The sequence below is a fragment of the Paroedura picta genome, chromosome 13 (genome assembly GCF_049243985.1).
Source record: "Paroedura picta isolate Pp20150507F chromosome 13, Ppicta_v3.0, whole genome shotgun sequence".
Taxonomy (NCBI): domain Eukaryota; kingdom Metazoa; phylum Chordata; class Lepidosauria; order Squamata; family Gekkonidae; genus Paroedura; species Paroedura picta.
In genome coordinates this window covers 10403729-10420841 of record NC_135381.1, presented here as the reverse complement: position 1 = coordinate 10420841, position 17113 = coordinate 10403729, and the positions used below count along the sequence as shown (strand labels likewise).

The 17113-nt window shown below is 46.9% G+C and overlaps 1 protein-coding gene across 2 annotated transcripts in view; it reads right to left on the bottom strand.

Annotated features, from left to right (window-relative positions):
- The window catches only part of KSR2 (kinase suppressor of ras 2), a 177237-nt gene that overhangs the window by 73899 nt on the left and 86225 nt on the right, over positions 1 to 17113 (bottom strand). For both annotated transcript variants that reach the window (XM_077307487.1, XM_077307489.1), the window contains exons 6-8: positions 11097 to 11166; positions 6176 to 6259; positions 5681 to 5748 (exon numbers count right to left, since the gene is read on the bottom strand). In XM_077307487.1, the coding sequence (XP_077163602.1) occupies positions 5681 to 5748; positions 6176 to 6259; positions 11097 to 11166 (222 nt within the window). The remainder of the gene's footprint in view (positions 1 to 5680; positions 5749 to 6175; positions 6260 to 11096; positions 11167 to 17113) is intronic.

Here is a 17113-nt window from a genome sequence, read left to right as displayed (position 1 = left end):
AACCCTCATTTCCAAGTTTGAGACCCATGTCTGCTGCTTCAGACCAACACAGCTACGTGCCTGATTCTTATTTCCGAGACTTTCTGGAGCCAATTAAAAAGGAGCACTTTTGTCAGCCCATCAAAAAGGAGCACTTTTGTCAGCCAATTAAAAAGGAGCGCTTTTGTCAGCCAATCAAAATGGTGCACTTTTGCCAGCCAATCCATCACCACCAAACATGAGGATCTAACTTTATACATATTAATACAGACTTAAATCAACAGCAAAATCTCTTTTATTGGCCACTAGGCTGGCTCCAGAATCTTATTTCCGAGACTTTCCGAGACTTTCTGGAGCCTGGGCTGCTTTCTTAATTCACAAGATCAGTCTGTTCCGGAGAAAGGCAAGTGCCTTGAATAATGATTCCCCCCTGTGCATGTAACACTTTGCATGGTCATCTTCCAAGGCATGTTTCTCTGCCCTTTCATCGACACAGACCCCAATTCCCTTTACCATTTGGTCAGTCAGCACGCGCCGAGCGGAATTAGATCCATTCGTAATATTTTACAGTCTGTTACAACCTTAACGGTCCAGAAACAAGTCGGTGCCATCCAACAAATTGGCTGCCCTTTCCAGATGGAGAATTAATATACTGAACGGTTGGGTCACGATGCAGAGCTTTGGTTCAGACACCATTCAGACCACTGCGTTTGCTCCCGTCAACAACAGGCCCTTGGTGCCGTTCTTCTCTCCTCTGGCTTTCTGATCTGTTACTGATTTATTTGTTTTTTTCTCCCCAGAGAGATCTCCCATTTTTGTACCACTTACGCCTTCAGGACAGCTCACAAGGAAGTCTGTAATAAGACGTTTGCACAAGGATAGATAGCAAGAGTTGCTGTTCTCCGCTGATGACGTGGGTTCGCTTCTGGATGTTTTGGCCAGCAAATGATAGTTGTGCTATATCGCTCTTTCCAGCAGACAGCTGACCTTGATGGCCTTTAGAATCCCAACAGGGGAGGGCTCGATGGATTTGCTCTCGATGTCAGTGACAGCTCAGATCCATGTCGGGACCTGGTTTTGTGTCTCAAGACTATTTGTTTTTCTGCCGGTACTCAAAAAAATGTCAACCAGTGACATCTCTGCAGTGGGGATGTCAAAGCTTTCAGTGCAAAGGATGGAATTTCAGAGGCTCAAAACAGTCTTCCAAAAACCTTGCAGCTTACCACTGCCCTTCTAAGGCAGCCTTTCCTCAACCTTTTTACCATTGAGAAATCCCTGAAATGTTCTTCAGGCTTCGAGAAACCCCAGAAGTTGTGCAATCGTGCAGAATATGGCTGGGAAGCAGAGCTGTGGACACGCCCACCCAGGGCCCCTCCCCTTCCCACCCCTTCCAGGTCCATCATTGGCCATTTTGGGAGGAGGGGTCATGTCACACAAAAAATGGTTTAACATATTAAAAAATGCATTAAAAATAAATTAACTCCCACCTGTTCGGGAAACCCTTCCAGGGCTGTCAAGAAACCCCAGGCTTTCATGAACCCCTGGTTGAGAAAGCCTGTTCTAACTAGTTTCTAGATGACATTTTTATGTAACTAAAGACAGTTCCTTTCATGCCATCTACCTGATCTCGTCAGTCAGATGATCGTGATGGGGTATCAAATTTAATTACATGACAACACCAAAAAGACAAATCAGAGTGACAGAAATCAGTCCTGCTCTCACCCTAAAAATATGTTGGAGCTTTCCCCAAATTATTGCCCAAAGAGGGAGCGGGGGCTGCCTTTGGTAGGAAGCAAACTTTCTGTGCAACGAGCATCCATCATTTTCATATCAGTCCTAATCCTTGGACACACAACGTCCTCTGGAGTCCTGGGCATGTCCACAGCTCTGCTTCCCAACCATATTCTGCACCTTCGTGCCACTTCTGGGGTTTTTCAAAGCCTGAAGAAGGTTTCGGGGGTTTCTCAAAATGCTTAAATTCTCATTGGCGAAAATGAATTCTGTGGGTTGTTGTTTTTTTTTTCCTGGTCTTCTCTTGAGTCAGGAGCTGTTGTTCTTCTTGTTCGTTAGGGTTTTACGGTGGCCACGTTTCTTTTTCAAATAAAGCTGATTTTTAAACAATCTATTTGCTGTTGGCACATTCTTGTAGACCCGCTGGTATGCAGCAAAACAAGGAAGAACAAAACCCTCTCTTTTCCTGCAGCTGAAAACCATTCAGGAGAAAGTGACTTCTTGTTGGCATTTGGCCCCAGTTGCATTAGAATGTTTTGTACACCTGCACATAATTGCAGGAAAAGGTCACCGGACCAAGCAGGCTTTCTTCATCTTTGTTGGCAATGTCATTATGCTCAAAATTACACATCTCAAGTATTACCAATCATCCCACAAGTAGTCAGAATTCCTATCGGATTAGACTCTGGGACTGGTTTATTAAATCAGATAGGAGGGGAAAAACACACTCTCTGGAACCATTCGGTTAGCTATTGGGAGCTGGTTAATTGCTTCTAAGAGAGCGTGTGCAAAGTACCAAAAGTTGCCAAATGATCCCTATGATCAAAGCATGGTCTATCAACGCCCTGGAGATCTCTGCAATGGAGAATCTTACAGACAGAATCCAAAGGAGCTTCATTTCACCGCCTTTGGTTTTGGGGGAAATTGACTCCGTTTACTTCTTATTGGAATATCAATTATATCCTCATTGCTAGAAATATCTCTCTGTAATATTAGCTTATCCTAAGGTGGTAATAATACTAATATTAATAATAATATGTTCTACTTAATATTTCTGGTAAGGGCTAGGAGGAGGAGTGTATCTTAAGTGCCACTCAGGCAGCTGTCCCGCCCCTGGGTTCCTTCTCCTCCAACCAGCTTGCCTGTCTGTCCAGCAGCCAGCCAATTGCCTTCCATCCCCCACTCCTGACCACCCCCTCCTCCTTCCACTTCCTTCTGAGGTTCGGAGGCTGCAGATTCCTGCTCCTGCTGATGAGTTCCCTGCAGCCTGCAGCCTTTCCAGGCCCCAGAGGGATGGGGAGACTGTTTGCAGAGTTCTTGCACCCCACCTCCCCAATCTAGTGCCTATTGTATTCCTGAATGCAGTGGCCTTGGCCCCTGATGATGATTATGATGATGATAGGAACAATTCAGAAAACTGGGAAACAAAATCCTGCTGTTAAACCCCCAAGCTCCATCCAGCAAACAATCAACAATCTTTGGGTCAGTTTATTGTCCTGAAAACCTGACAGAAAAGCATTTTAATGTTAGTGGGGCCCCTGGCTGACCATATTTCCTCTGTGACCCTCACCTCTGGATATCAAGTCCCCCCCACCCACAAGAACGAGAGCCTGCAGCCATTACAGGGAGAGTTTCCCCTCCCCTGCAGATTAGTTGGCTGATAGATCTAGTTGGTCGTTTGCTGCTGTTTGGATGATCACTTATCGTCGGCTGCTTTGGACCTGCACTGGGTGGAGATAAGCTGGTTCCAAGTAGCCAAATATAGATTTTTTTTAAAGGCTGCCCATCCTGAGGTCATCTGAGCCTCACAATAGTTTTTTTAATGTGCTGCTGAAGACGTCTCATTATAAGCAAATAAGCTACTAATTAAAATAGTTTAATGACCAATTAAAAAGCGTTGAATGATTCAAAGTGTCTAATGACCCACACCCCTCAAAATATTCCCAGCAGAGGTTGCGTTTAGCGAGCGAAAAAAGCAGTGCTATCATGAGAGCTAAGTGAGATTTTTCTTTTTAGGAGATCCGATTGGCAAGTCTTTCCCCTCCAGGTAATTGGTAATTAAAAAGCCTCCCATCTTCCCACACAGGGGACACTTAATGAAAAAGAGAAGTCATTCCTCAAGTGGAAAAAATTCCTCTGGGACCCGTGAATCTTCTGTCCCCTACAGGGAATGAAGCACTGATCGTAGCAACAGCAGATCCAGATATGCAAATGCTTGCTGTTGCCCCTTTATGGAAGCAAAAAGAAAGGACACACACCATGGATTCAGCACATTTAAGGTTGCCAAGTGACCAGGAGGGAAGAGACAGAGCCTGGCTTTCTTCTCTGCTTTGAACAGAAAATGGATCTGCAGAAATCAGCAAGTGAAGACTTTCATGCCATTGTTCTTCTTCTGCAGCCTAGATTGATGTCCTCACAGTAACTGATGTTAGGAGACATTCACACTAGACTACTGTCATATACTCTACACAGAACCACCCCTGAAGACTGTCCAGAAGCAGGTAGGAATGGCTCAAAAACCAGCATCATGGGCTCCCCATCTGGTTTTGTTCCTTTGCTTTGTATAGTCAACATAAAGAGCAGGAAGATGTTGCAAGGTGGCCTTCTGTGAGCAGAGAAGTTCCAAATAGGGATATCAGTTCCCTTGTGGGACCAGGGGATTCTCCCCCCCCCCCCCCAGTTTTAAAGCTCGTCTCCAGGCAACAGAGATCAGTTCTCCCAGAGAAAATGGCTGCTTTGGAGGATGGACTCCATAATATTCCACTGAGGCCCCTTCCTGCCCCAAATCCCGCCCACTCCTGGCTCCACCCCCAAAATCTCCAGGTATTTCCCAACCCAGAGCTAGGAACCCTAGTTCCAAACAGCTGGTGCATATATGAATAGATGAAGCCACCTTAGAGCAAACCAGATCACTGGCCCGTCAATCTCAGCTTTACTGATTCTGCTGTGATCTCCAGGGTCTAGGGCACCATCCAAGAGGCATAATAAATTGGGACACTGCCCTTTATGTTCAGTACGACTACTCTTCCTGGTTTTTTCTTTCAAACTGGAAACATCAGGGATTTCACCAGGGACCACCTGCAAGGTTATGCACTGAACCTTGCAATTCGTGGCCCTTGCTCTATCATACACAGCTACCTATTATGAAGCCAGGACATTGGTCCTCCTAGCTCAGCTACATCTCTTCTGTTGACCGGCAGCAGCTCTCCTAGGTCTTGCACAGGCCATGCTCTTTCCTAGTACCTATCGGAGATCCTTTAACTGGAAATGTCACGGACTGATCCGGAAGGGCTCTGCCTGCCAACAGCCCCTCTCCAAAGGCCTCCAAAATCAGCAAAGGAAGTTCAGGAGTCTCAGTAAGGAAGAGAGTCCTGACCTGGATAGCCCAGAAAGCCCAATCTCATCAGGTTTCAGGAGCCAAGCAGGCTAGTATTTGGATGGGAAACCTCCAAGAATTTGGGTGGAGTTCCTCCAGGGGACATGAGGGGTCACGGCGTGAGGAAACAGCAAACCACCTCCGAACGCTGCCAGATAAGGCTCAGAGCTCCTGGCTCCACCATACACACGCCAAAATTCTGAGACAGCAGTCGCCTGGAAAGACCTTTCTCAGCCTGAGACCTTGAAAAGCCAGTGGGAGAGACTGACCGATGGTCTGAGTGGATAAAGGGCAGTGTCATATATCTGCCGTGCTTTGCCGCTTGCTGGCTGGGACACCGGGAGCAGGCTGGGCTTAATGGGGCCATACCCTTTCCAAAGCAAAAAGCTTTTGTTTTGGTGTATGGAATGGAAGCTGAAAAAGTTAATGGAAATGGAAAATTCAGAGAAAGGGCCTGGAACGTGACCCCGCGGGGCTAGAAACTCTATCCATCTACAGAGAAATGCAGCTAGAAAAGGCCGTTTTCATCCTCCTCCTCTGTCCCGGCCTGCAAAGTCACTCAGAAGACTTTGGAAATGCAGCAGATGCTCTTACCTCCACGGTGGATGATCAGAAGGTGACACGGTGGGGCCTCTTTGGTACATTTGTTGTGGCACTTTAACCTGACAGAACGCGAGACAAGGGGAAGAAAACCCATCAGTTTGTTACTGCTAAATCAGAACAATTCTGTATTTACAGAATGAACCACACACAGGGCTGGCCCTGAATAGCATTTTGTTTAAAAAGCCGGAAATAACACAGTTATGCTCCTCAGTTGCAATGGGCCTTTAGAATCATTCAGAAGAGCCACATTAAAAAGGAAGACCTGGGCTCATTCTGTACTTGTCAGATAATGCGCTTTCAGTGTGCTTTTGCAGCTGGATTTTCCTGTGCAGAACAGGATAATGTACTTCCAAAATGCACGGAAAGCGCATTAGCCAACACGTGCAGAATGGGTCAGATGTGGAAGACCGAGGAAAGCCAGAACGTCAATTGCTGCTGTTTGTTTCAATTAGGAGACCGCAGAGCTGATAGGAATAAAATACCTACTTGCAGTTTTTACATTTCAGCCCAAACAACATCCCTTTCCCGCAGACGGTGCACGTCTGAGACATCCAATACTTGGTGGAAAACCTGCAGTGAGAGAGAAAGAAAGAGATTGTCCTCCGTTAACTTCCCTGCAAGAAGGAGCACCTGTTCTTTGGTGAACCTGGTTGCTCTCAACTCTCCAGACCTTCTTTCCCTGTTCTCCATGATCACCGGAAATTCTTAGTGATGCCTAAGAACAAACCCATTATGCAGATTTCTTCCAGATGTTCAGTAGCTCGAGAGGGAATTCGGAGCATATGCAATACCCCAAAATGGCTAAAAGAGCACTGGGAATTGGGAAAGGGAGAAAAGAGCTAAAAAAAAAGTTCGAATTTCTCATAGTTCGAAAGTTTATATACACAGGAAGCAATGCAGTGAGAAAGTACAAAATCTTTGCTTGTTTCAACTGATCACTTGCCCTATTCCATTAATAACCACAATATGTTAAAGTTTCTCCTGTTTTTCAACCCTATTGGAGCCTATTAGACACAGGACGTGTTCAAGCAGAGTTTCCCGGGATATTTTGCATCAATACTCCTCCAAATCCACAACGGACCCCACTCAGTGTCTTTCGGCTTCTTCCTCTCGGCTTCTTCCAGGGAACAAAAACGGAATACGCTGGCCAGTGTCAAAGAACAGGCAAGCCGCCCCATCTCCCAAGTCATCCCTAGTGGTGATCTTTCTACATGCAGCCTGCCTCGCAAGGCAGTAGCTACAAGAGAATCAGGGGCAAACTAGCTGGTGATCTAGAACTGCAGGGAAAAGTCTCCTGAAAGTTTGTCTTTTTTCCCTTTATTGCAGATTTTGACAAAGTATCAGAACGAAGAGGGTGCGTAACCTGCCACTGAATCACAGAATCATTGGGTTGAAAGCGGTCAGAGAGGCCATCTAGTCCAACCCCCTGCTCAATGCAGGATCAGCCTAAAGTATTCAGGATAATTATCTGCTCAGTCCAGGAGTGGCTTGAGGATTTGTAGGGTCCTAGCAGAGAACAACTGTGGTGGGAACAGCCAGACTGGGGATGGAGGGCCCCCCAACAGTGGAAAGGGGTGTCACTCTGAGTATCCTTGAACAGAGGAAAGGGGGGGGGAGAGAGGCTATGACCCTGGGGGAAGGTACCTTGTGGGCCCTCTGGAAGTATGGGGCCGTAGCACATGCTACATGTGCAATATGGATAAATCAGCCCTGGTTCAGTCGCTGTTTAAAGACCACCAGCCAGGTGAAGCTCACCAGCTCCTTAAGCAGCCAATTCCAGTGCCGAATTACTGAACAGTTTTTCTTATCAACTTCTGAATTCTGACTCCGTGTCCTTCTGCAGGGAAAAGATTTGGCATTGACTGACTGGATTTGTGGAACCGCCCTCCCGGCAGAGCGGTCTCGGGGCACCGTGCAACAGTTTAAAACCAGAAATACAATAAAGCAATACAACTGAATTACTTAAAACGTAAAAACTTAAACTGATTGCAGAACAGCAGTCAGTATTTTTCCATTCTCAAGTCCGATCCAACACTCCTTCTATCTGCGGTGCTTACAGGGTGTGTGTGTGTGTGTGTGTGGGTGTTTCTGGATGTTCCACGCAGAGAGAAAAGTAGAAATGCATTTGTATATGTCTGTGTGTGTGTATGGGGGGGGGGATTTCTATCCCCCTGGATGCAGGAGTCCAGGGAAATGCAAATTCCAAAAACCCACTAAACCTTTTTCAGAGACGCAGTGGCAAAATTTGGCTTCTTAGCATCAAGAAAACGGACAGCTTTATCTAAACAAAATGGGTAATTTCACCGTTGCCGTATTTTTATATTCCATCATCCATGTTTCCATTTTTATCAGATGTAAGTTAATAACCAAATCACCAAAGGGACTTTCTTGGCTGGTTTTTGACTGTATTAATAAAATCCTGAATCCTTTTTCAGAGCGGAAGAACTAGCTACATCCTTCCCCAAACACTACACATTCTGTGTTTGAGCTGTGCACGTCTGCGTTTATTTAGAAATTTTGAATGCTAACTGCTCAGAGGCGAGGTTAAGGCAGCTCGCAGCTAAAGCATTTGAATCAAAAATATTAGACACAGAGCTAAGCTGAGAAAGGACCACAAAAACATCAAGTAGCCTAAGATGATATAGATAAAAACAGCCACCGGTCTACGAATCAATGCAAAGAGATTAAAAAGACCTTCGTTAACAGCCTGGGTAAAAAGTTTTCATTTTGGCCTGCCATCTAAAAGGGGGTGTCACAGGTGCCAGGTGAGTATGCAAGAAAAGGTTATTTCACAGGCAAGGTGCCACCACTGAAAATGCCCCATCTTTAGTCATCACCCATCTCAACTTTGCCAACAAAGTCAGGGACAACAGTCCTCAGGCTATTTAGAGCCGTAAAGGTAAGAACCAGAACTTTGAACTGTCTCTGGAGACGCAGAGGCAGCCAGTGCTGATGTGCAACACATCCTCCCATTTGGCTAGCCTGTGCTTCAAGAGACAACACAAGTGAGTTGAACCCCGAGGTTGCAAGAGGGCTTTTGCCCTCCAAAGCATCATCCCCCAAGCAGCCTGGACATAGATGAAATTGAAAGGGTACAGAGGAGAGCGACGAGGATGATCTGGGGCCAAGGGACCAAGCCCTATGAAGATAGGTTGAGGGACTTGGGAATGTTCAGCCTGGAGATAAGGAGGTTGAGAGGGGACATGATAGCCCTCTTTAAGTATTTGAAAGGTTGTCACTTGGAGGAGGGCAGGGTGCTGTTCCCATTGGCTGCAGAGGAAAGGACGCACAGTAATGGGTTTAAACTACAAGTACAACGATATAGGCTAGATATCAGGAAAAAAAATTTCACAGTCAGAGTAGTTCAGCAGTGGAATAGGCTGCCTAAGGAGGTGGTGAGCTCCCCCTCCCTGGCAGTCTTCAAGCAAAGGTTGGATGCACACTTTTCTTGGATGCTTTAGGATGCTTAGGGCTGATCCTGCGTTGAGCAGGGGGTTGGACTAGATGGCCTGTGTGGCCCCTTCCAACTCTATGATTCTGTGATTCATTTGCCAAAGAGAGCCGAGAGCTGCCTTCAGCTCCGAGCTGCCTGCAAGCCGGCTCTTCGTCCCGGGGAGAGCCTCCCTGTTCCCATTTCTTCCAAGAAATACATGAGAGGAGAGGCAGGAGGAGGGCTGCTTGCACAAAACAGATTTAAGGTCAGTAGGCCACCGATAACGCAGCCGTTTTTATCAACGGATAGTTATCTGAAGCGACATCGGAATGAAAATGCTGTTATAAGGGGCTGGTTCAAATCTGAAGCTGGAGGAGGTTGCCGAACACACGCACCCCGGAGTGCATGAACACACACACACACACACACACACACTCACAAATACTCCCCCGCTTATCAGCAGGCAGCGGTGCTGGGTTAGAGATTTTAATGCGGTGAAGTGCAGAGGCCAAGCAGACCCCGAAGAAACATTCCCCACCAAACTTCTTCTGCCAGAACGTGTGTGCATTTTAGGGGAAGGGGTCCCATTCTCCCTTCTCCTGAAGGGATGTCACTGGACAGCCTAGAACAATTCGGGTTTTTTTGCAGAAGGAGGCTTTGCTGCCAAAGGGACCAATAGGGAGACGACGCTAACGGAAACCGCTGCAAATCGGGACCCACAGCGTTGCTCGTGCAGATGTCTTTGGGGCGCTGGCCTAGAAACCACAGACAGGGATAAATGTTGTTTTCCCCGACTTAAGTCGCCTGCCCACACAAGTGGAGCTATTGGCCCAGTCGGGGGTGGAAGCATGCAGGTCCCGTCAAGTGGCCCTCCTCCGGCGCCACGGCTGCAATCCTCATCGTGCACATGCACCACGGTTGTTAAATTATAAAAAGGCGAGAGGTCCGTTAATGGATGCCCTGCTGTCACGGCTGGTTCGTCCCACCGTCACACACGTGCCGCCGCTGATTAGGGCTTCTTAGCGTGACCGCAGGTGACCGGCTTCCCCACCCCACCGTCTCTTGCAGCAGGCTGATTACTTTTCGGCCGAGTGTCTTGATCAGGAGTGTTTTACGGATTTGTGGGGTACAACGGCGGTGGGAGTGGCCAGACTGGGGATGAAGGGGCCCCCCAAAATGGAAAGGGGTGTCACCCCAAGTTTCCGTAAAGAGGGGAAAGTGAGGGGGGGAGAGGCTATGGTCCTGATCCATGGCACCATGCAGGGTCCCTGGAAGCGTGGGGTCCATAGCATGTGCTACTGGTGCTATATGGATAAACCAGCCCTGGTCCTACTCGATCCTGCCCCAGAGGACATTGTGTCAGTTCTCCTGCTCTCAGCTTCTCCCTTCCTTTCTGATTCTTTGATACCATTCAAAGTTTTTTCTCTGGGCTCCAGACTCTTAACAATTAACAGAATTTTGCTTTGTTGTCAGTCCAGTAGGCTGCAGTGAGGGGTTCTGATGGACCATTCGTAAAGCATGCAGACTGCGACTGGAGTCCCTAGCTTGTGTCCGGAGCAACACAATCACAGCTGAGTTGTGAGTCCTCCTCAACTCCTACATATGCGGTGCCTAAGCAGCAGCCAGGACCATGTGCAGAGGTGTCTTTGCCCCCCTAGGACATTTTCCTGGGTTGAAAGCGTCTTGAGAACGGGGTGGTATTGTTAAGTTTGTTAGGGAAAAGTATGTCTATCCCAAAGAACATTTTCCCCGAAATAGCACCCACTGAGCTCAGCCTGATGTCTGCTCTACACCTAAGCCGAGACATAAAAGTGGTGTTAAGCAGGGGTAGTCAACCTGTGGTCCTCCAGATGTCCATGGACTACAATTCCCATGAGCCCCTGCCAGCATTTGACTACCCCTAGTGTTAAGGACTTTCCCCTGAGCTACGCAGCTTCTCAAGAAGATTAAGAAAAATACAATTCACCATCTTACCTATGTTTAATTGAGTTTCCAAGATCTCGTCGAGGAATTTGCGGGGACCAGCGAGGTACTGAAAGCGTATCTGAAAGACAGGAATCAAAGGAGAAGTAAATAAAGATCCAGGAGAGAAATTCAGCCCTAAATTGAATGAATGAATGAATGAATGAATGAATGAATGAATGAATGAATGAATGAATGAATGAATGAGGGGCCCCTGGAAGTTCAGGGCCCATAGCATGTGCTACAGGTACTACATGTGCTACACGGATAAACCGGCCCTGTCTTTGTAAGTGTGTACATAAAGTGGCTTCATATACTTCACGTCCATACACTTCACACACAACAGACATTCTGAAACATGCGGAAATCACCAAACAAATCAGGCAGAAGTTTTGCTTTTTAGAAAATGGTGGTAATAAGAGAACCTGTGGGATGCATACAGGAAATAAACTTTACAGAATGTTAATTAGAGAGAGGTGCATTTTATTTTGAAGGGGGAAATTGCAGTCAGTGGGAGGGGGGGGATCATGGGAACAGTGTCGCTTTGGACGCTAAACAACCACTCCGAATAGCGTTTTTAATAACAAAAAGCAAACATCTCTGTGGGCAAGGAAGAAAAAGCTAACTGATGAGTGATAAAAATCAGTGCCACCGCCCAGGGTTGAATAATGATGTTAGATATGCGTGTGTGATATTACTGAATGATAATATTATGAGGAAATATTTTTAAACAGGCTGGATAGCCATCTGACAAAGAAGCTGATTCTATGAAGGTTCAAGGGGGTGGCAAGTGACAGCGGATGAGTGATAGGGTTGTGAGTGTCCTGCATAGTGCAGGGGGTTGGACTAGATGACCTGGGAAGTCCCTTCCAACTCTGTGGTTCTATGATTCTAAATTCCGTCTAAACATCCAGAAGAAGCTCCTGACAGTCAGAGCGGTTTCTCAGTGGAACAGGCTCCCTCGGGAGGTGGAAATTGGCCCCTTGGGCAAGGGAGGTGGAGATTGGCCCTTTGAGCCAGGGCTGACAATCGGGGGGTCCAATCGGGAGGCGCTTCATGCCTCCCGATTAGCTCCCCCGATTGTCAGTCCTGGGCTGAGGGCCAATGGGCTCCTTTCCTCATCCCGGACAGGGCCCACCCAACCCCCCTTACTGCTTTATTTATACCTCTCCCGGAGCGGTGTAAGATAAGCATGGAAAGAGATTAAAAGTAAGTCTTTGATTGGCTGCGGAATCCGAAAACTCTGAACTGGATAGCCCAAACAGGTCCTATCTTGCCAGATCCTGGAAGCTAAGCAAGGTTGGCGCAGGCTAGTACTTGGATGGGAGACCACCTAGGGATGTGACATGGAAGAAGACAATGACAAACCGACTGTGAACGTCTCTGGCTTTGACAACCCTACGACGTCGCCATGAATCGGTTGTGACGGGGCAGCCCTTTCTATCACCAAACTACCAAACAATAATTTCTTTAAAACACAACAGAGGATATTAAAATATCACTTTGGGGGTGGCGGGAATCTTGCTCTTGCTCAACCAGATCTCTCTACAGACACTCTGGCTGGTTGGCTTGAGAGTCAGCCATTGAACACACCGTTAAAAGAACCACAGCTGCAACATGGGAAGATCGTGCACCTCCCTTAGAATACAAACAGATCTCATTGTTTAACTTCCATCCCAAAGAGACTCTTGCATTTTGACTTGAGAACTGCAAAATAGTGCTTTTTTAAAAATTTCCAACACAATCTCTTTTATGTCCAGAGGCCTGACATTTATTCTTTCCTGCTCTGCTTCTGCAGCATTTCGGATAACGCTTTTCCATCCAGTTTTTGCAGGTCTCCACTGGTAGGAATAAATAAATGCATTGGGTGCTCTAGGGAAGGACAGATAGGCAGGCTATTTGGGTGTGGCTAGGGGCACTAGTTCTCCAGAAGGCAGAGGCTCTGGGTACCAAAAGAAGATTCAATATGATTCTCCAAGTCCAAAATGCCATCTGGCAGGAATATAAATCTGGGCCACTGAAATCTGACCACCTCCAGCCACCGGCAGTGACCCCTAGGGTTTACTATGTATACCCATCAATCCTTCAGCAAACACGCTCCGGAGTTCTTTTTTATACAGGCTGTGAACACTTCTGTTTGCTTTGCTATCCTATTTTAATAATACAGGTGGAGGTGTTTTTAATTACGTGCAATTTCAGAAGGTTACATTTGCATGCAACTTCCTGCGCAGCGCCCGAGTCCCCCTTTGCAGCTTAGGAACGACTCTTCTTCCCAGATTCAAATGAGTAAGGTAAAGGTGAAGGTATCCCCTGTGCAAGCACCAGGTCATGTCTGACCCTTGGGGTGACGTCCTCTAGCGTTTTCATGGCAGACTCAATACGGGGTGGTTTGCCAGTGCCTTCCCCAGTCATTACCGTTTACCCCCCAGCAAGCTGGGTACTCATTTTACCGACCTCGGAAGGATGGAAGGCTGAGTCCACCTTGAGCTGGCTGCTGGGATCGAACTCCCAGCCTCATGGGCAGAGCTTTCAGACTGCATTTCTGCTGCCTTACCACTCTGCGCCACAAGAGGCTCATTCAAATGAGTAGCCTTGAATAAATCTTTGTTGGTCTTAAAGGTGCTAGTGGACTCTGGTTTTATTGTTCTGATTCCCAGAGACGCTCGACGAGATTCACCAAAAACAGGCTGCAGAGAATGTACTACATAAAGAGCAAAAAGACTCTCTTATGTAGGGTTGCTGGCTCAGGGTTGGGAACAACGAGATTTGAGGAAGATTTGATGGCTTGGTGAAAGGAAGGAATAGGCTGCCTAAGGAGGTGGTGAGCTCCCCCTCACTGGCAGTCTTCAAGCAAAGGTTGGAGACACACTTTTCTTGGATGCTTTAGGATGCTTAGGGCTGATCCTGCGTTGAGCAGGGGGTTGGACTAGATGGCCTATATGGCCCCTTCCAATTCTATGATTCTATGATTCTATGAAGGACTTCATCAGGTATAATGCCATGGTGTTTGCCTTCCAAAGCAGTCATGTTCGCCAGGTGAACCAATCCCTGTCAACCCCATAGTTTTCAAAGCAACTGATGTTTGAAGCTGGTTTTGCCATTGCCTTGGTAAGATCATACCAACCTGGGTCATCCACTGCAGGGCCTGTCATGACTAACAGTCATTATTGAACTTATCGTTCTCAGATTGGATTGCTACTAGATAGGCCTGGGGGATTGCGGTTCTGGACTTTGTGTACGGCGTCATCTTGGCCGGGATGGTGACTCTGGAATGCCCTTCTGGACAGAAAGCGTAGACTGATTGTTCTGACTGGGTTCTAGACTGCTTGGGCTGAGTTTGGTTTCTTGGGTTCTGGGCACCATTGCCCCCATTTCACAGACAGAATCAGTAAGGAATCCACTGAGGAATCAACGTTTTGAAACTAGAAGCTGGGAGTTTAATGCAAAGTTTTCTAATGACAGCCACAGACAGACACTGGTCTATACAAGCGCAAGGAGGCTCCCCCCCCCCCCCGTCTTCAGCAAAGCCACTCGGCTCATCCGTAAATCACATTATACCAACGAGCCATGCGCGTCTCTCCCCCTTGTCCTTTGTGAGCCAAACGCACGGGCAATTACGGTGACTTCCTAAAGTTAAATTAAAACCTCCACTTTATCATCTGCGATTTACTTCCACTAACTTTCAGCTGGCCTCAATTAAATCCCGCTATTTTATGAAGAGGGAGAGGGAGAGGGAGAGAGGATGGCGGAGGCATTTAATTACTTTCTTTAACATGCTCATCACCAAAAAAATTATTATTAAAGTGTATCAGGGATTGTAACCTCCGAACAAAGCAGTGAGAGACCTTTCGTGATTTGCAGGTAATTATTTTCATTACGGGGATGATGGATGAAGGATCTATTAACAATAGTCCCACTGTTGGCTGCCGAGTGCCAGGAGAGGGAGGGGATTGAAATACTGCAGAGAAAAGAGCCCTGAAGGTTTGGGAGCTCTTCCCCCCCCCCCCAGCTAATTTGTGACTCTCCCTTCTAATCCAAGAGAAATGGAACCACTGACATTTCCCCCAGAATGGAAAATTGAAATGCCGTCATTCCATCTCTCCTGGAAGCTCCAGAAGCAATGGTGTACAAAATGCCCCAATGGGCTTCCAGTTTTGCCCAGGCCATGGGGAAACCCGCTGAATAGCAAGCGCATAAACATTGGATGTTCAGGCACATGGCTGACTTGCTCACATTTATCATGACCTGGGAGGGGAGGAAATATGTTTGCAGACTCAAAAAACATCTGAATGCAATCGATTTCCATGACCCCACAGGAAAAATACAGTTATGGGCTCCTTGTTTCCCTGGCAGTGAGAAGTTACCCAGGCAGCATAATTCGGTTCAGTTGTCTTATGATGGGGAATGCACTCAAGACTTAGGAAGTCTGGGTAATGTTTAAGCACAAAACGTACAAGGAGAGCAAAATCTTCAGCCAACCAATCTGGGTTCGGGTCAAAAGTTTAATAATTATGGTTAAATGTTAGTGTTGTGTTGGGTCATGCTCAACGTTAAATGGTAAAATGCCATTGATATAATTGAACATTGAACTAAGTCTGATCCCCTGAATGTGTTATACCGTTGCGTATTGGAATGTATACCAATCTATGTTGTAAATTGCCCTAAGCTGTAAGGGAGGGTGGTACAAAGATGTAATAATAAATATATAAATAAAATAAAAATAGATGCAAACAGACCCTCTTGTAAGAGAGCCAATCTGCTATCATGGGTTAAATCTCCCATGCAAGACTCGCAGGTCAGAGTGCTCCACCTGAAGTCCCCCCTCGGTCGGACTGTCCTTCTGAATTCCAAATCAATCACATTCCCCCTTCCCCTTCCGCTCTGCAGGAGAGATGTCACATTCTTCAAACTCTACTGGCATCTCATTCAAAGACAAAGAGATTCCTCAATTACAGGAGGCCATCTTCTACCATCGGCTTCACTGATTAAGTGATGGCTCCAGGTGATGGCTGGAGATCTCCTGGGATTTCAATTGATCTGCAGGCGACAGAGATCAGTTCCCTTGGCGAGCAGGGATCCTTTGGAAAGTGGACACCATGGCGGTATACTCCACTGAAATCCCTCCCTTCTCCAAACCCTGACTGCTCTAGACTTCACCCTACCAAATCTCCAGAAATTTCCCAACCTGGAGCCGGCAACCTTATTAAACATAAGCCAAATGCCACTTTCTCCAAGCGTAGGGCCTTGTCTTCCGCCACTAACACAACACAAACCAACCGTCCTGCGATATCAAACTACAGTCCGCCACAAAAGGGAACGATTGGCCGGCAGCTGTAACTGAGATGGAGGTCACCTGCTAGCCTGAAGTGTATTCTCCACAAGATAGATGTGCTACAGGTGGGCAGAAACACTGACACAGGCAGGGCTGTTGCAAGGATTTCAGCTACTTTCTGTGCTGCAGGGAAGACGGCCAGTGGGACTCGTCACCCTTTGATTCCCTGCCATGCCACAGGAGACAGGAAGATGGAGACCACCCTCCAGGGACACCTTCCTACACACTGCCCTCCACATCCTCTGTACCACAGCAAGAAGCTTCCACCTACCATGCTTACTCCTGTTCTTAAAACTTTAAATTAAGGTATGTTGGAGCAGGGATACTAGGAGAATGCGTATTGTAAGGGGAGCTACGGGCAGAGAACTTTACGGGACTTTCTTGGAGATGCTTGACCGAAAGGGAAATGATGGTAATGAACAGCTGCCGGTAATCAAGTGCCACGTGGCCACGCATAAATTTTAGACCCTTGTATTAAAACAATGGTGTGGGCGCTGCTGTGTGTATTGATTGTGAGACCTTGTGTCTGCCACTGCCTAAATCTCCCAGCATCCAGACTATAGAAAGGTTCTGGACCGATTAACCAACGTGTCCGTTTCCATTAATATTTAGTTTATATTCTTAATTATATGAACGGGCTCTCTTTGTTGATCTCTTGCTCCGAGTGTTGGCTCTTTAATTGGCTCTTTAATTATAA